The sequence below is a fragment of the Ptiloglossa arizonensis genome, chromosome 14, assembly GCF_051014685.1.
Source record: "Ptiloglossa arizonensis isolate GNS036 chromosome 14, iyPtiAriz1_principal, whole genome shotgun sequence".
NCBI classification, from domain to species: domain Eukaryota; kingdom Metazoa; phylum Arthropoda; class Insecta; order Hymenoptera; family Colletidae; genus Ptiloglossa; species Ptiloglossa arizonensis.
The window spans coordinates 3,274,409-3,294,344 of NC_135061.1; the positions used below are offsets into that span (position 1 = coordinate 3,274,409).

The window sequence follows — 19,936 nt, forward strand, 5'->3', positions numbered from 1 at the left end:
TAACTCCAATGATCAATGTATTGATACATACAGAATTATGAAGTTATCCACATTCATTGTACTAAAAATATTTTTTCACACGTCGTTTGAATTGTAAGGTATCCGTTCTAGGGGTCGTGCCCTCTACTTTGAAAAACACTGCTACACACGTATCGCGTACATAAATTACTCTTATCACCTAACGACAGATATTTTCAAAATTATATACAATCAGCCACGAGATATATAAAAAAAATACTAGGAACCTTGTCGCGTGAAAAATTAAGGAACAATGTACCTACGTGAGCACTTAGCTGAAAAATTAATCTGAAAAATTTACGTAACCACGTAAATCTAACGTGTAATTTTTTAGAAACAAAATTGCTAAAATTGTACCCTGTTTCTAATATTTTTCACGGAGTTGAAATTTAGAGCACACCGAGTACATGGTGTCCCAATCGTCACCGGTCGATTTACTTTTTGAGTAAATCGACGAAAATCAATAATAATTTGAAATACCGAATTTAACATTTTCGAACAAATTTTGGATTTTGATTGACGTTCGAGTTTCATCATCGATTTTTCGATCGATGGGTTACAATCGACTAAGAATGATGTTTCGTTTCCTTGAGGACAAGAACAGATAGAAGATGGCTGTTTTACTTGACGCGTTTCGTTGCCACTGACGAGATTAACGTAATAGGGAAACAAACGTGATTGCTTGCACTTCTTTCGCGGTCATTCGGTCCTTCGATCTAGGACTGCGGTATACAGGGTGCCCCGCGGAACTCGAACTGGCTGTAACGGGAAATTAAAAGTATGTTTAATGTCGCGCTCGAGAAACGTTGATTGCAAATCTCCGAGCAACAGGTATTATATTACTGGGTCGTTCGGAAAGTCTTTTCTTTTTTTTTGGTGAAAATGAAACACGATTTTTTCAGAGTGTATAAACATTTTATTAAATTGTACACTCTCCATTTTGGAAAAGGAAATTACTTTTCGAACAAGCTAATAGAACACGAGAAACCTGAACAATTTTAACGAGTTTTATTTTTAAATATTTCATAATCGGCCATTTTTTGATAAGTGAACTTTGACCCTTTTATGCAGAGAATAATACAAAAAATCGATTTATGTCGAACGAAATGTGCAATTTCATTTTGAAAACTGATGCAATTGCATCGTACAGGTTGCATGCACGTATATGCATAATATTGGGTTCGAGAAGTGATTTCGTTTTTCAAAATAGAGAATATATAATTTAATAAAATGTTTGTACACTCTAAAAAATCGTGTTCCATTTTCACCAAAAAAAAAAAAAACGAAATGACTTTCCGAACAACCCAATAGAACACGAGAAACTTGAACAATTTTAACGAGTTTTATTTTTAAATATTTCATAATCGGCCATTTTTTGATCAGTGAACTTTGACCCTTTTATGCAGAGAATAATACAAAAAATCGATTTGTGTCGAACAAAATGTGCAATTTCATTTTGAAAACTGATGCAAGTGCATCGTACAGGTTGGGTGCACGTATATGCATAATATTGGGTTGTTTAAGAAGTGATTTCGTTTTCCAAAATGGAGAATATATAATTTAATAAAATGTTTGTACATTCTAAAAAAATCGTGTTTTACCCCAAAAATGAAATTACTTTATGAAAAATCCAATAGCGATAATTTAATTCGTTGGCACAGTTGGGGCGTTTAAAGTCGTTTAATTTTGACCGGTAAATTTTTGTCATATCTGAAACCGTTTCGATGATACAGCCTGCCCGAGTTTCGTGGGACACTCTGTATACGACCCGCTCAAAATAGAGCCGGCGTGTACTCCTAAGGTCATCGATCCCTCTTCCGCGTCACCTGCCATGCCTACACCTTCTATCGGGGCATGAGACATAATAGCATCGCGCAACAGACAAGTAGAAAATACATAGAAACAAACAAGGAATCGATATATCCCGATAAAGTAGAGCCCTATAGTTAAAAATCAAACAAGGGAACAATTCCGAGTGAATTTTCGTGTGATAAAGGTATACGAGCATCATCGAATTCCTCCTCGACCGAAATATGAAAATATCTGAAATTAATGGTTTGCTCGAGTTTACACCGTATCTCTTTCTTTCGATGGAGGTTCACACGTCGCGTAATGAGAGCGGAATGCCTACGAGATATCGATACGCTTCCCACGCTATTGGCCAGTAGAACACCGTGTATCAGAAAATTCTTTTTATAGCCAACCACTTGTCGAGCGTAACTGTAACGATACGCGTGAAACGTTAAATTGTTAAATTCATTTTCCCAAAGACCCATTTACCCTCGTTTGCCTCGGTTCGATCCAGTTTAATATTAATTTTGAAAATAGTCAAAGTATCGACGGTGTACACGTTCCTCTTATAGTTACTCCAGCGTCGGTAATCAAGATTCACTCGGCACGCTTAAAGAAATACGCATCGTTGAACCCACCGAACGATTTTTCCGTCGATAACCGAGGCGAAGCGAATTAAAACTCCGAAGTTAATTAAACGCAACGGGGCGCCCGTGTACCACTATCGTTTTCTCGAAATCGTTTTATTCTTTCCGTTATCGAGTTTTATGCAGGTCGCCGTTTAAGCGATGTCATTGACCCGTAACTATTCGCAACACGTTTCGATGCACCAACAGGCCCGAGATGAGTTTCGTAGTTGTTGCAGCGACAGCGACAACTCGCGCGAACTATTCAAATTGAATTACAGCCGGCTACGAAACTCGAGTACCGAATCGATCGATAACGGTGGAGGTTAGGATGGTTTCAGGACGTTTCGTAGGTTACGTAACCTCGTACTCTCCGACTTCGATCAAAATGTGATACTCGAACGTGAAAATGATTCGATTTCCCATGAGTGCAAAGCGTGAAGCCTACATTCGTCCAAACACACGAAAAAGAACGATCTAGGTGCATTGTAGCGGACCGCGTGCATGGCGTGGCGTGGCCGGTGTGCTTGGTCAGAGTAGGGAGAAAAGACCTTGAGTCGCGTCACGTGACTCCACGAAGGTATATACATCGGAGTTGGGTAGGGCGGTTGCAGAGGGCCTTGACCTTACCGTCGGCGTCGCAGCCGTAGTTGTAGCTACCATCGTCGTGGCCTCTACAAACCTCCGGGAGAAGAGAGCCAATACAGCCGCGCGACGCTTGATGTTCGTATAATTATGGCCACTCACAACAGTTCTCCTTGTTGCAACTTCTTCGACGATTTATCCGCGTAAAGGTTCGGCTAATGTCTAATATTATACCGGCCGAAAATTATCCGCGCGACAAGTGAAAAAAAAAAAAAGAAAAAAAAGAAAATGATAATTTGGTCGTTTAATTTCTTTACTCAAGATCTTCGCTAACGAAGATGTCTCGAGTCGTTCGTAGTCGTTCGATCTTAATTGTTCGTGTGACGTTCTCGGTCCTTGAATTCTGATTCGTTTTTGTGCAATAGTTTACTTGAAATTTGTTTCTACACGTCCCAGTCCCAGTCACCAATCGAGTTTCTTTTTCCCCCCCGAATCCGTTGGCGTTAATGATCGCGATTTTTCGCGATACGATTGAACGATTCACACCCGTTCTTTCACCGTGTACTTTTCCACGATTAATTTCCCGTCTGTTTAGACGACACGTGTCAAGTTTCAGATCAATCGGTTTTATATTTTAAAAATACCGCGACATTCGAACCGACCGGTGACGATTGGGACACCCTGTACGTACAATTCTCGGTGTCTTATTTTTGAGCGACTGATTCTCGAAATTCGTACGTCGAAACGTTAACGAAAAGGAACTCGCACGGAACCGATTAAATCTTCATTTTATAATAGTTACGATATTCAAGTTTAATACGGTAAAAAAATAATCCTATTATACGAATGTATCAGCACGCTCGTCGTGTACGGTTTGAGCACTTTATTAGGTTGTATCGTTTAGCATTGAATTAACTGTCTGTTCTACTTTGTACGGTTATTATGGTAACAGGAAACAAAACGTATCTGATTCCTTTCGGGTTAATGAGCAAACATAACGAGATATTTAAGGACGATTAATTTCAAGTAATATTCCAAGTAACTCGATGAGTCTCGTTGCACCTAATTGTTCGTGAGACCATAAGGCACCGTTTCTTCCTTTCTCTCGCTTGGAGATCGCACTCTACTTGACCTCTGTGTTAACTCTATCAGTAGATAACACGTTAAGTTGATCGACTCTAAGGAAAACGAAAAGCTCAATTTTCTCGCGAAACCGTCTTCAGTAATTTTTTCTTCCTATAAAAAAACAAAGACACACGACGAAATTTGTATTTCCATCGGTACAAGATTCTCTCAAATTTGAATTCTTCTAGTGTGCCGGTATATCGTAGACGTGGAAAGATACGTCGTGTTATCCTCTGGAAATAATAATTAACGCTATTAACACGTCGAGTAGGTGTAACGGACAAGGAGTACAATTTTCTACCGGTTTTTCTCTGCTCGGTGTGTTATATCGCGTTGCGTGATCAATTATAAACAAAAGATGCGAATGTGAAGCGCGTTTGCGTTTGCGCACGAAGGTCGATCGGTGGTTCTGCGGGACCGGAAGTGGACCGGCCTTGCGGGACGACCGTCAGCGCACACTAGCGGAACTTGGATGTGTGCAACCGCTTCCACAGGCTCTCTCTGGACGCCCAGTGAACGCGGCGCACCTCGATGCGTTTTCTTGCAACACATCTTATTGCAGCTTAACGTTTTCTCGATGATAACAGCCTCCCTATTGGAGATGGATACACGATAGTAACATTGGAGATGTTCGTAATATTCACTCGAGCACGTATCACATTTTTCGTATTATTTAAAAAGAAAGGTACTAATCTTACTCTCAGGTTGGATATTTTTTTTCTTTTTCTTTTTTCAAAATTTAAATTCAGGACTATTTTATCGTAAGGCTATCGTCGCACTATCGACATCTACCGTTTTACTTTTACACCTTTCTTACGTAGCACGGAAGATTCTCAATACTGAACGGATTAACCAAAGAATATTTACAGAATTCGAAATGACTATCGCGATAAACATAGTCCGAAGAGACGTAGTTTATTTCGTACGAACAAACATCGGTGTATTCGTATACGATAATTGGTTTCCTGAATTTAAAAATATACAAATAGCGAAATTGCGCAAGAAGGACATTGTGCGAATAAATTAATACCAAAATTTGACATTTACCTTAGTACCAATGAATCGAAAGAACTAATAGGATAGTTTGCAAAATTCGAAAAAATCGAAATGTCAGATTTTAAAATATACACCGAGTCAACGTGATGAACTAAACTCTGAAACAATGTACTCCAATTGTTCGTAAATCTTGGTCCTCCCTGCCTGTGAACGAAAGAAGAGAAATATTTAAATAAAGTATCATAAAATAAACTATCCTTATTCGAATTACTTCTAATCACTCTTACAAAAGTTTACAATCGTTCTGTTTCCCTAAAAACAAACGCGAATCGTTCTCCGTTGATCCCGAAAAGATATTCGTTTCGTTTTCAAATTCTCACCGAGACGAGAGTTTCGAATTGATGTATTACGCAAAAGTTTTCAACGAAATGCGTTCCTCTGCTTGCAGACACGGCCACGTTTCTCGATGTTCGAATTCGAGCGAGCGTGACCAAAACATAGACCGAGCCAGAAGTTCGTACAAGAATCGCGGAAACCAGTTACTGCAACCAGAGAGGTTCTTCCCAAGATGCCGCAGGGTTTCGCGACTGTCCAGAGGCTCCGAGTCGCGTCACGAACGTGCGCCGGGATAACCAGCTGAGGATGTCGGAGCAAAACGGGCCCAGCGAGGGCCCAGGACCGGGCCCGGGGCCAAGTCCTGGCTGGTGGCCAGCTTCGCAGTCTTGGAAAACGAACTCCGGTACGGTCGCTTCCTCGTCCGCTGGCTCCACTGCTCCAGACAACTCCGCCTCCGTCTCTGCGTCCTGCACCACCTCTACCTCCTCTCTGGCGACTACTACTTCGGCCACTGCCTCGTCCAGCTGTTGTTCCTCGACTCCTGGCGGACATTCGTGCACGATCACCGCGGCCCGTTCCTCGGAGACGGGAAAGAACGTCTCCGTCACGACGATCAACGTGCCGCCTAATCAGGACATACACGATGGTAATTGATTTCATCTAATAACTAGTACTTTATTTGCGTTATAATGATATTAGAACATATTATTGAAGTGATATCTATTCGAGTTTGGAACGACCATTTGCTTTGGAAGAATTCGTCGTTGTTCTCTTGCCAAGGTTTATGATAATGCCTTCGACTTGGAGAAGTTGAGTCGAAACGTCGAATTTTAGACCGGGTATAATCTATGTTAAGTATCTGTTGCAGGAGTAGAAAATTGTAATAAATATAGAATTATGCCCTCTAATCAGGACAGATACGATAGTAATTGATTTAAAGTAATAACTAGTACTTTATTTACGTTATATTATTAAAGTGATATCTATACGAGTACGGAACGACCATTTGCTTTGGAGGAATTCGTCGTTGTTCTCTTGCCAAGGTTTATGATAATGCCTTTGATTTGGAGAAGTTGAGTCGAAACGTCGAATTTTAGACCGGGTATAATCTATGTTAAGTATCTGTTGCAGAAGTATAAAATTGTAATAAATATAGAATTATGCCCTCTAATCAGGACATACACGATAGTAATTGATCGTACACTATTTAAAGTGATATCTATTCGAGTTTGGAACGACCATTTGCTTTGGAAGAATTTGTCGTTGTTCTCTCATCAAGATTTACTATAACACCTTTAATCTGGAGAAGTTAAGTCGAAACATCAAAGTTTAGACCGGGTATAATCTAAGTCCGGTTAAGTATCTGTTGCAGGAGTTCAAAATTGTAATAGATATAGAGTCATACCGCGTAATCAGGACATACACAATGGTAATTTATTTAAAGTAATATCTATTCCATTTGCTTTGGAAGAATTCGTCGTTGTTCTCTTGCCAAGGTTTATGATAATGCCTTTGATTTGGAGAAGTTGAGTCGAAACGTCGAATTTTAAACCGGGTATAATCTATGTTAAGTATCTGTTGCATGAGTATAAAATTGTAATAAATATAGAATCATACCGCCTAATCAGGACATACAAGATGGTAATTGATTTAAAGTAATATCTGTTACTTTATTTGCATTACATTATTAAAGTGATACATTATTTAAAATAATATCTATTCGAGTTTGGAACGACCATTTACTTTGGAAGAATTCATCGTTGTTCCCTCATCAAGATTTACTATAACACCTTTAATCTGCAAAAGTTGAGTCGAAACATCAAAGTCTAGACCGGGTATAATCTATATAATCTATGTTAAGTATCTGTTGCAGGGGTATAAAATTGTAATAAATATAGAATTATCCCCCCTAATCAGGACATACACGATAGTAATTGATCGTACATTATTTAAAGTGATATCTATTCGAGTTTGGAACGACCATTTGCTTTAGAAGAATTCGTCGTTGTTCCCTCACCAAGGTTTACTATAACGTCTTCAACCTGCAAAAGTTGAGTCGAAACATCAAAGTTTAAACCGACTATAATCAATATTAAATATCTGTTACAGGAGTATAAAATTATAATAATTACAGAAACTGTGGAGTCATGCATAAACTTAAATCATTGTCATATGTGTACACATACTACCTTGATCAAAAAGTTCTAGGACTGTCCCCCGTGTGTCGCTGTCAATCACCCGATTGTTTCTTTTTTTTTTTTGTTAGGTTACCATATCTGTCATTAACACTTCCTTCCAATTTCAGCATCATAGCTTGATATTTGTAAAAGTTACGTTGTACTGAGCACATCTCCTTTGTTCGTGTCTTCGATTTTGAAAATGGCATCATTTGAGCATCAACGAGTTTGCATTAAATTTTGTGTAAAAAACGGATTTAACGGTCCGCAGACCTTGGATATGTTGGAGAAGTATTTCGGCAACGATACTCTTTCGAGATCAAATGTTTTTCGATGGCACGAACGCTTCAGAAGTGGTCGTGAGTCGGTCGAGGATGACAAACGCAGTGGCAGGCCGACAACGTCGAAAACCGATGAAAACATCGATAAAATTCAAGAAATGTTGTCCGAAAACCGCAAATTGACCATCAGAGAGCTGGCAGAGGACTTGAACATTGCTTATGGATCCGTTCAAGACGTTTTGGTTAGTGAATTCGTCAAAAAAGGCCAGATTTGTGGGCAAACAACTCGTGGATTTTGCACCACGATAACGCACCGGCGCACAATGCGATCCTTATCCGCGAGTTTTTGACGAAAAACAACACGAACACTATCCAGCAGCCTTCAAATTCACCAGATCTGGCTCCCTGCGACTTTTTTCTGTTCAACCGAATTAAAAAACCGCTTCGCGGAACGCGTTACAGTACCCGAGAGGAGGTCATGACAAAATCGAAGACGGCTCTGATGGACATACCGAAAATTGAGTACCAGCGGTGTTTCGAGGATTGGATCAAGCGCTGGCGCAAGTGCATTGCAGTCAATGGGGACTACTTTGAAGGGGACCATATCGATTTGGACGAATAAATTTGTATTTTTGATTTTATGAATAAAGTCCTAAAACTTTTTGATCAAGGTAGTATCTCCTCTTTTCTATACAAACTATAATTAGAAAATTGAACCGATAGTGGAGTACTAAATACATAATGGATCAGAATTTACCTGAGAAAACCTATATGTAGTTTATGAATGTTGATTGCAGTAATAAGTGGTGTAATTTTAAACTATAATTTCACATATTGTTAAAAAATAATCGATGTCTCAGTGTGTTTGCAGAGTATTCACCTTCACTGCAACTATACTTTCGTTAATATGCTTTCCATTATGTCTTTCTTGCTTGTCTCATCTTGAGTTACGTCACCTAAAACTTAGTTTCGAAACAAACATGTGATAAACTGTAAATTAATAACACGTTTCACTTTGGACTCTAATGCTTGAGTTACAAAAATTCTATAGTCGTAACATCAATTTACAATGGTACCGTTCATTACCTTATAATTGCAGCTAACTTTCTTATCGGTCGGTGAAAAATTAGTGCAAGAATCACATCATTTTGTACATACTCGTTCCTTGATATTACCATTGAAGACTATAACTGATTCAAATATAACGGTCTTAAATATATCCGTAATTTTTTTTCACATACCTTTTGGATTTGTTGTTCAATAATAAAATCTTTATCTCGAACTCGTTTACTGTCACATATCTATGACAGTAGTAATTTTCCTTTTACGTCCTTACGAACAAAGTAAAACTATGCACTTGCGTTGCATTGTGCACAACTCGGAATATCCGAGTGCACCCACAACTTAAACATATCTGTAATTTTTGTTCACATATCTTTTGGATTTGTTGTTCAATAATAACAACTTTCTCCCGAATTCGTTTACTGTCACATATCTATAACAATAATAATTTTCCTTTTTTTGTCCGTACGAACGAACAAAGTAAAACTATGCACTTGCGTTGCATTGTGCACAACTCGGAATATCCGAGTGCACCCACAACTTAAACATATCCGTAATTTTTGTTCACATACCTTTTGGATTTGTTGTTCAATAATAATAGAAACTTTATCTCGAACTTGTTTACTGTCACATATCTATAACAATAGTAATTTTCCTTTTTCGACCTTACGAACGAACAAAGTAAAACTATGCACTTGTGTTGCATTCTACGCGGATTGGAATATAATAACTTAAACATATCCGTAATTTTTGTTCACATACCTTTTAGATTTGTTGTTCAATAATAATAGAAACTTTATCTCGAACTTGTTTACTGTCACATATCTATAACAATAGTAATTTTCCTTTTTTCGACCTTACGAACGAACAAAGTAAAACTATGCACTTGTGTTGCATTCTACGCGAATTGGAATATAATAACTTAAACATATCCGTAATTTTTGTTCACATACCTTTTAGATTTGTTATTCAATAATAACAGAAACTTTATTTCGAACTTGTTTACTGTCACATATCTATAACAATAGTAATTTTCCTTTTTTCGACCTTACGAACGAACAAAGTAAAACTATGCACTTGAGTTGCATTGTGCACGACTCGGAATATAAAACTGAATTACTCGAAACGCAGTGCAGTGTCTATATCGTATAATTTCTCAATCGAATATATTAACGTATTTCCACAAAAAAAGAAAAAGAATCCTCCCTCGAAAGGACCGAGAATTGAGCGTTGAACTGTTGAATATTCCAGGCAAGGGTATCTGCAAGTATCTTGCCGGTCAAAATGGCGTGACGGTGTCCGTAGTTTCGAGCTGTGGCTCAGTGCTGGGCTGCGGGAACGCAAACGTGTCGACGACAGGAATCGGCAGCAACAGCGGCTCGCATAGCATCGGTATCGGGATCGGTGTCGGTGTCTTGGGCCAGAACTCCACCGACAACGACGCGGAGGACAGCGACGGTGAGATAAGCAAGATCGATTTCCGTGGAGTGAATTTACGCACGAAGAAAAAGCGAGACGTAGCGGGGAACGGGGAGAAAATCTGCGACGGTGACGTCGAAGATGGAAACGGTTGTTATGACGGGAACGATGCCTCTCAGCAACAACCGGAGAGACCAATGTCGTGGGAAGGAGAACTCTCCGACCAGGAAATGTCTTCCAACACGATTACGAATCAAGTAGGTGTTGTTTACGTAGTTGTTCGACGATGTCAAGTATGACAACGATGAACAGAGAGAACACGTACGTTAAGGAACGTGTGTCCATACACGTTATGGAAAAGTGTACGTTTTCAACCAACAACGATGCGATCGTATAATTTTTACTTTCGGAATCGCGGAGTCTTGCTCGTTCACCATCTTACGATATCACTGATTCGTTCTGGATGAAGTTTGCATGAATAGTACGTCGACGAATGGTTTTTCTATTTTATTCCAATTTCTTTGTTTCGTAGCATTTATTGTACAGGATGGTTTCAATATGCCCTTATTATATGCCCATATTATAAAATATGGTTTTATAATATGGATGATTAATATATGATTTTAACTGTGCCTTGGACGAGGCACAATTGTAAAGTGACGAAAAAGTTTGCTGCACTTTTGCAAGTGCACCGACGTACTTGAGAAAAAAATTTACGAACGGTGATAGTTATTTATTATTTTGCAACTTGTCGATAAGTTTCTGTTAATTTTCGTCAAATATTCGCTACACAGAATGTTCCACATAAAATAGAACAGCTAGTTATTCACCTTTGTTTCTGACGTTACAAAAAACTGTTTCAAATACGATTTGCATCGTTTCGAAGAACGAATACGGAGAAATAAAATTTGGAACATTATATTTGTCGACATATTTTCCGTGACGAGTGTACACGCAACTGTTCGCTATTTGTAAATAAAAATGATCAATTTCTTGCAGGACACACACGAGGAGACATCGATGGAAGGTGTCCAGGTATGCGGTGCAAGTCCTGGACCAATGGAACAAAAGTTTCCCATAAAACCGGAGCCAGACTTCCGATCCAGTCCAGGATTCGCGTTAGGTTCCTTTCACGACGCAGGATTGTCTCTGGCTCACGGTCAGCAGATGCAACAGCCGCAACAGCAACAACAACGTAACATCGAGAGCCTCGAACAGACGCAACAAAGTGATCTGCCCCTTCTCGTGGGGAAATTACTTGGTGGCTACAACAGCTCTACCCCAAACCACAGTCCAGTGTTAAATCCACGACACCATTTGACTAAGCATAGCCATACGAGATCACAGGTAACAGAGATGATCAGTGACGCTGTGCGATTCGTTGTACAAACTTCGTTCTTCGTTTTTTAATTTCCACGTTGCTTGAAGTTTCCTTGAATCAGGTTGTTGCGTACGAAACGGCTAATCTCATACTCGTGTACAAGGTATCCTACCTTACGATGGAAGAAAAGTGTTATTCGTTCGACTGCTCTCAATGCTGATACAGCTTTTGGTGTATGTACAGTTTAAATAAGTCACTGTTTAAAATAAAAACAAGTCAGTGTTTGAACAATATCCATCAGAGGTGATGAACCTCCAAAATAAATCGCATAGCTGATCCAAAGAAGAGATTGTTAAAACACAGATTCGTTTGATAGAGACACGAGTGCATTTGTTGCACGATGGGTGTATCGAATCCTCTGGATGATATTTTGATCAATGATTACGATTTTCGTTAAGAATTGCGGCCATTTCGTTTGCGACAACCTGAAACCTGCAAGTGATAAATCGCACGGTAAACATTATTGTACGTAACGACGCTCGTACCAGAACGTTCGATTTCTTACAACCACCTGAAACCTGGTGATTCAAAGAAACGCAATAGATTAATCCCAAAGGATTACAAGTCGATAAAAAATTGCTCACACTTTTGGAACTGTCCAGGTGCCGTCGCCAGACTCCGCAATTCACTCCGCATATAGCGTGTTTAGTTCGCCGACGCAGAGTCCCCACGCAGCTCGTCACTCCGCTCTAGGAGCAGGAAGCCCAGTCCCGTCATCGTCACTTTCTCTCTCCCGTCACAGCTTCAACAACTCGACCTCATCGTTATCGTTATCGCTATCACATTCGCTCTCGAGGAACAATTCGGACGCCTCGAGCAGCTGTTACAGCTACGGTTCACTCAGCCCGCCCACGCATTCACCGGTCCAGCAACCAAGACACCCGCAGCATCATCAGCATCAGGTGGCCCAAGGAAGTCCCCTTCATCTACCAGCAACCGCTTCGGTAGCCGTTGCTCATCATTATTCACCTTCCGCGCCCGGTTCTGAGCTCTCCCCGGAAGGACACGCTACCACTGAGGATCAGGAGGACTGTCGAATACCGTCAGCGCCTTCCGGTATCTCTACCAGGCAGCAGTTGATCAACAGTCCCTGTCCAATTTGTGGAGACAAGATCAGCGGTTTCCATTACGGGATCTTCTCCTGCGAGTCTTGCAAAGGATTCTTCAAACGCACCGTCCAGAATCGAAAGAATTATGTGTGCCTTAGAGGCGCGGGATGCCCGGTCACCGTTGCCACCAGGAAAAAGTGCCCGGCCTGTCGATTCGATAAATGTCTTAACATGGGTACGTTAAAAGAACGTTTAAATTAAGAGCGTTTAAATTACTATTAAACGGTAAATATTGTACGATTCCTTGCTAGGTGATTCGTAGCGAGTTCCAAAATTACATAACAGCAGTGGTTCACTGCTAAATAGTTGCATAAGCTTCAAAAATAATTCTAATGTATCCGCATTCCTGTATCATCGACAGGTATGAAGCTGGAAGCCATTAGGGAGGATCGCACCAGAGGTGGAAGAAGTACCTATCAATGTACCTACACTCTGCCGGCGAGTCTCGTTGGTAGTCCTGCGTGTGGTATGACCAGCGACAAACTAGCAGCAGGTGGGAATTGCAGTCCAGCTCCAGCTGGTAGCGAGCATCATTACTCCGTCAGGCATCACTCGAATCATTCGCACAAGATGCAAGTAGTGCCGCAACTTTTGCAAGATATCATGGATGTGGAACACTTGTGGCACTACAACGATAATGATCGTATGTCCGGCGTACAAGCTGGAGGAACAAATGTTGCCAGAAATAACGATGCTATGTTACTGGGTGTTGGATCCGGAACTGGGAACGATACTGGGTCAGGAGTCGAATGTGCCTCCAATGGCACCACAGGAAATGGAAATCTCAGTAACAGAAGAGACGGCAGATCATGCCCCAATATTCCTGGTGTTGGCAATGAACAACGTGGTGCACCTATCAACAGCAACTCACAGATCGGTAACAGTACGAATGGCAATCCGACTCAGCATCCTGATTTTCTTTCAAATCTCTGCAACATAGCTGATCATCGGCTTTATAAAATAGTGAAATGGTGCAAAAGTCTACCGCTATTTAAAAACATCTCGATCGATGATCAGATCTGTCTGTTGATTAATTCCTGGTGCGAGCTACTGCTCTTTTCGTGCTGCTTTCGCAGCATGAGTACCCCCGGTGAAATCAGAGTGTCCCTCGGCAAATCGATTACCTTGGAGCAGGCTAGACAACTTGGCTTAGCGACGTGCATCGAGAGAATGCTCGCATTTACTAACAATCTGAGAAGGCTCAGAGTGGATCAGTATGAATATGTAGCAATGAAGGTAATTGTTTTGAAATAGATTACAACATGAATCTAGCGGTTACAACTTAAAGGAATGAAAACCCTACAATTTATTTTAAATCTTTCGTGTAAAATTTTAATTGTAAACTTCATTTTCTCATTTGAAAATATATTGACTATCACTTTTATAAGAGATTTACTACATAGTACATTATCGTAATTAAGTAATTGATAAACCTTATGTATTATTGATTTATCAATTTCTGTTGCATAAAGGTAATAGTGCTGTTAACCTCTGACACAAGTGAACTAAAGGAACCTGAAAAGGTTAGAGCCTCTCAGGAAAAGGCTCTACAAGCATTGCAACAATATACCATAGCAAGGTACCCAGAAATGCCTGCTAAATTTGGTGAACTACTACTAAGAATTCCAGATTTGCAAAGAACATGCCAAGCAGGAAAGGAGTTATTAAGTGCAAAACGTGCTGAAGGAGAAGGCAGCTCATTTAATTTGTTGATGGAACTGTTGAGAGGAGATCACTGAATTGTCACAACTATGAATAATGCCGTAAGTTTCGCAAATTCATTGATGATAAACATGTTATACAATTTGTATTCTTATAAATCGGGCACATTTCAGAAATGGATTTATAGCAACAGAACAGTAAAAAAGGATCATATAACGTATAATTTATTTTGCTCTTTCCTACTTATCAAGTTTTGTATTTTTACAACTTAAATTCGCTTATTTTGTGCTCTAAATGACTATTTTACCCTAAATACTATTATTAACCACATACAAAGTGCATCTACCATTCTTTGATTGGAATAAGTTTTCATTATTCCTTTCATAATAGAAAATTAAAACACTATAAGCTTTAACATAGTGTTTTTCTCAGGTAAATGAACTGGGAACATTTACAAAACACCATACAACTATGTCTACAGAATAATCAGCTAATATATAAAATATGCAGGATTTATTGATGTACAGTCTATAAGCTGTATAAAATTGATTTGATAATTAATAATTATATACGCAGTTATTATTTATTGTAAACAAAGTTATTTTGTTAAAAACTTTGGGAAACTTTTTGAGAAAAACGATTTTTGTAATCTAAAGTATTTACAGATTTGCATGATCAGACAATTAAAGATCCAAAAAAGTTAATGCTATCTAGAGCTTTAGTAATCAGCCCTTTCTTTTTCTTTTTTCAGATTCCATGCTTATAGGGTCCATAAGCTTCAGGAATCGGATATATTAGAGAATCAAGGAGCGGAAAAATTAGAAAGAAACTATAAACATTATGGTCCATCGTACATTAGTTCTAGGTGAAGGGACTACATTCTTATAGGACTAATTAGAGGTGGACTGCTTTATGCATAAAGCAGATGAGAAATGATATTTTTCTCTCTTTTTTTTTGTTTTTTTTTTCCTTTTAATTAAAATGCTTCCACGTAGGTGTTGCATAATACGAGCCTGCCTTGAAACACACGAATTTCGAAGCGGCCTATGGTATGCTCGAAATGTTCAGCATGGATATTTCTATGCAAAAGAGACTGAAAGTATAATTGAAGGAGAGATGCAGAGCATTTACTTTTACAATAATAGCAATGTACAGAGATTGAGAGGAAGGGAGAGCGAACGACCGAGCGAGCGAGCGAGCGAGCGAGAGAGAGAAAGAGAAAATCGGTATCAAATAGCATAAAAATGCTAAATTTTATTAGATAAGGTTCGATCTGTTCAAGTGAACGACGAATGCAGAGTTTTACCCTTAATGATTAATATAATGATAAAACAACCAGTATTTTGTATTGTTCTGCGCTTACTTAAGAATAAGACACTGAACGTTGTCTTATATCCTGGTAATGAAAGTGTACTTAAAATATGAGTCGACCAATTGTTTACTTATAGAACAGTTATTCATGTAATAATTATTAGTTAATAATGTCTAGCTAGCATATTGTCAACGGAACATTATGGTTTTTATCTATTACACAAATACATTTTTTATGCTCTGTACATGTTTTAATGCCGCGCCAACGACGGATGAAAGATATTTTATGTTGCTAAACATAAATTTTTGTTAAATGCCGCGAAAAAATTCTTGCGACGGTTTTTTTGTAAATAAATTTTATTTTAAAAAATTCGTTTTCAAAGAAAGTTCAAAAAATTTCTTTGAGAAACTTTTATAAAAGTGAAGTTTATTTGTTGTAAAGTTTTACGTTTATTCTATTCTTTAAAAAGTAAGGTGGTTTAAATTCGATTTTGCAAGTTTACGTAGAAAGTCCGTATTCTTTGTCGTAATAAAATTAGAATGTTAGAACCGGTGATCAAAAATTTGTTCTACAAACAAATGTAAGTGAAGAAGTGTTTGAAAGGCACAAAATAATGTACTTTAGTTGTATGCTGGTGCAATTTCTAAATTCGAATAAATGAAAGGTTTTCATTAAAAATCAATTATAGTATGGAGCTGGAGTCTCCCGTTTAGAAATAAGAATACTCATCTCTGTCGTTGGTACTTTAATGAGACTGTCATATCAACGCATTATTCTTTTTATTAAAGCAACAATTATGTCTCTTTTGATTCGTTGGTAAGAATGTTACAACATGCAATACTTAATCTGTAATGTAACTTCTAAGAATTGTCTTCCCATTTTTATACCAGGCTTCTTTATGTAAAAGTTGTAGGTTGTCTTTTTATCGTACACAGAATGTTCATTAAATATGACAAAGAGCATACTTTCCATTAGTAATACTAATCAATATTCGCTTATTTTTCAAATTCAATCATAAAGTATTGAAATCAAAATATAATTCTTCGTATAAATGAAAGACCCTCTCTCTAATGTAATAATTATTCATCTTTATTCTGATTTATACATATATGGTTTGAGCTCAATATAAAAATGAATAAATAGTTAACTTTCAACGCAATTTTTAATAAATAAATTCTTTGCCTGTCACTTTTAATGAGACATTCTATGTAAGCGTACATATCGTGTGCGTAGTAAAGCATATAAAAATATGAGGTTCTGTTTATCAAGTCGAGTTTCCCTTTCAAATATCAGACTATTAGTGTACACTTAAGTTCAGAACGTATTAACGCATTAACTTGTTAGCCATTTAATATGTTGTATAGTCTCCAGATTTCAATATTTAAACATTCTGGGGAACAAATTTAATAACAATCTAATTCACAATGAATGTATTTGAAAACTATAGAAGAAAATTAATTCCATACTACTCGATTATATAAAATGATTCACTTTCAAAGTAGACAGATTTCTTATTTTCCTTCTTTTAAGGAAATCTTACTAAGTAGTTTTCATTAAGTATTTAAAGAATAAACAGAATTAAAGTATGACGTCCAGTTATAAATATAGCAGTGACGATTGAGCTTATTTCAGTTTTAAACTGTTTAATACATTATAATCTAGTGAACAAAAAACTCCAAAAGAATTGTTTTGGTATTGCCATTATAATTATTTAAAGAGAAAACAAAGAGTATATTATGTTGAAAAATAGATAATATTTTACAGCAAAATGTAGGTGCACCATTAAACACAAAACGAAATTTCTAAAAGCGATCTATGGGAAATTCTTCTGTTCAAAGAAGTATTACTAGCACGGTAATTAGTCGAGTATTATAAAAACTGAAATATTTGTGCCTTCAATAAAATTTAGTACTTTAACCCTTTCATAAAACCCTCTCATAAAATTTGTGATGCAACGTAGAAGCAAAGAGGTCTAAATAAAAGAAACGAGTAGAAATAATGTAAATATTTTATATAGAGTTAATAATCGACAGTCTGATTAAGATTAATAATAAAAAAAATTTGCGAAAAGTTCATCGAGTCTTCGATAAGCTTCGAATATTCAAAATACCATCGAAATCAGCGCGTTTTTTTTTTTAACAAAGGGAAACATTTCACGTCCGTAAAATAAAACTTTGTTGAAAAAAATAATGTTAGACCGATTGTTGCTTTTAACTCCCGCGTTTCAAACTTATCAAAAGCTCGGTGAAATTTGGTTTAATGAAAATGAGCTAAACAGCAAACAGCACCGATCTAGTAAATTCGACTATATTCCATATTTTAAACAGTCGTATCGTATACGTATAAAAAAATAACAGTCACTCTTTTTTTAGCTTATATAAAATTGAATAAAAATCGAATAGTAACGATCCATAATTTAAATAGCGGCAAAAACAAAATCTAACCAGTATTTTCGACGATTCATAATTGAGAAAAACATTTTAAGGGAAGGTATCGAATTGCCTTCATCTTTAATTAGTGCCGTGTTTATTATACTTTCATCAAATATTAATAACTTAATTTCCTTCCAATTTAGTTTCGAAAGTAAGTAGCCGTTAATGATTATATACAGAAATTAAAAAGGTTTAAATTAAGAATTAGGCGGCACCAATTAAAAGTTAAGGAAATGCGAAGTAAATAACACTGTAAATACAAAGAAAAAGAATATTTTGTTGTGATGAATGTATGGAAAATAGATAAGAAAGATAGACCGAACACTCGATTGATCGAATGAGCGGCCGTGAGAGAGAGAAAGAATGAGAATACATAGTATCGATTAAAACGGAAGAGCACGAAATAAATTTATAAAGAAATTAATATTTACCTTGTTAAAAGATGACTAATTTGCGTTTGAAAGAAGACGAACATTTGCAAAATGTTTATAACTCAATTAATGATCACCTAATCGATTTTATTCCATATTCACATTAGTGTGATTGTGACACGAAGTTCGGTTTAAGCGCTCTATTCGATTTGACTCTCGATCAAGAATTCAATAATAATAATATGCAGTCTTCCGTTTTCAAGAATATGGTCTTCGTACGTAAACTCTTAATGTTTAATCGTATAATAACCGAGAAAAAGATTTATCAAGATTTTTTCGCTCGATCATGACAATATTTGGATGATGCTGTGGAATCTACACTATATATTAATTAATCAAAGAGCTTAAATACAACAAATTGTAACAATAATTAATACATACGTGCGCATGCGCAGCACATTGCGCACATACCACCACATGTTAAAATGAAAAAAATCGTACTGTAGAAATAATGTTATAGATATTTGGCCATAGTTTCTCCAATTAATGCATTATTAAACGCAATGGAAATGTTTATACACAGTGTAAAAATGATAACAAATTTTTCATTGCTTACGATGAACTGACTTGAATTAATTTTGTTTTCCTGTAAAAGTTATTTTATATATTTGTTTGCGATTATTTTTTTTTTAATGACAAGTAAACGTGACTTTTGGCACAAGTACATTGCAAGATCGTTATTGTTAAAAATATTCGATTATCAAGTTAGTTGATCGGAAAAAGACAGGATGCGCAAATGTAATCACAAGAATATTTCATATTTCCGACATAGAAAGATGGCTATTTAAACGCAATTAGAAGGTAGTTTTATACATACAACATGATTATTATGAAATAAACAAATTTTTATAAAAAATTATATTCTTAACCTCTGTTCCTGTGAGATAATTTTACACTTATAATAATGAAAAAATAATGTCATCTTTATTAGATATTAATATAGAAGTAAATACTCAATTTCGATATTTTGAAAATTATTTCAAATATTTTTTAATTATATAAAGAACTATTTAATTTAAAAATTTTGTATTTATAGAGTTGATGTTTAAATATTATTGAAAATCAATACTCAATAAAACTATTCATCATAATACAAAATGTAATATAATATAAAATAAATTATGACTTCATAAATCAATAAAATTTGCAAAAGCTATTAGTATTGATCAAAGAAATTTATAGTATTCGAATAT

At 36.9% G+C, this 19,936-nt stretch overlaps 1 protein-coding gene across 3 annotated transcripts in view; it reads left to right on the forward strand.

Moving 5' to 3' along the window:
• Hr39 (nuclear hormone receptor FTZ-F1 beta) overlaps positions 1 to 19,936 on the forward strand; it is a 31,182-nt gene that overhangs the window by 10,982 nt on the left and 264 nt on the right. For 2 of the 3 annotated variants that reach the window (XR_012994009.1, XR_012994010.1), the window contains exons 2-8: positions 5,590 to 6,123; positions 10,249 to 10,673; positions 11,416 to 11,763; positions 12,400 to 13,081; positions 13,268 to 14,142; positions 14,379 to 14,669; positions 15,320 to 19,544. Coding sequence is in view for 1 of the 3 variants with exons in the window: in XM_076326038.1 (XP_076182153.1) it covers positions 5,784 to 6,123; positions 10,249 to 10,673; positions 11,416 to 11,763; positions 12,400 to 13,081; positions 13,268 to 14,142; positions 14,379 to 14,645 (2,937 nt within the window). In the remaining 2 variants the exon portion in view is untranslated. Of the gene's footprint in view, positions 1 to 5,589; positions 6,124 to 10,248; positions 10,674 to 11,415; positions 11,764 to 12,399; positions 13,082 to 13,267; positions 14,143 to 14,378; positions 14,670 to 15,319; positions 19,593 to 19,936 lie in introns of those variants that run through there. The other variant, XM_076326038.1, reaches the window with a different exon arrangement.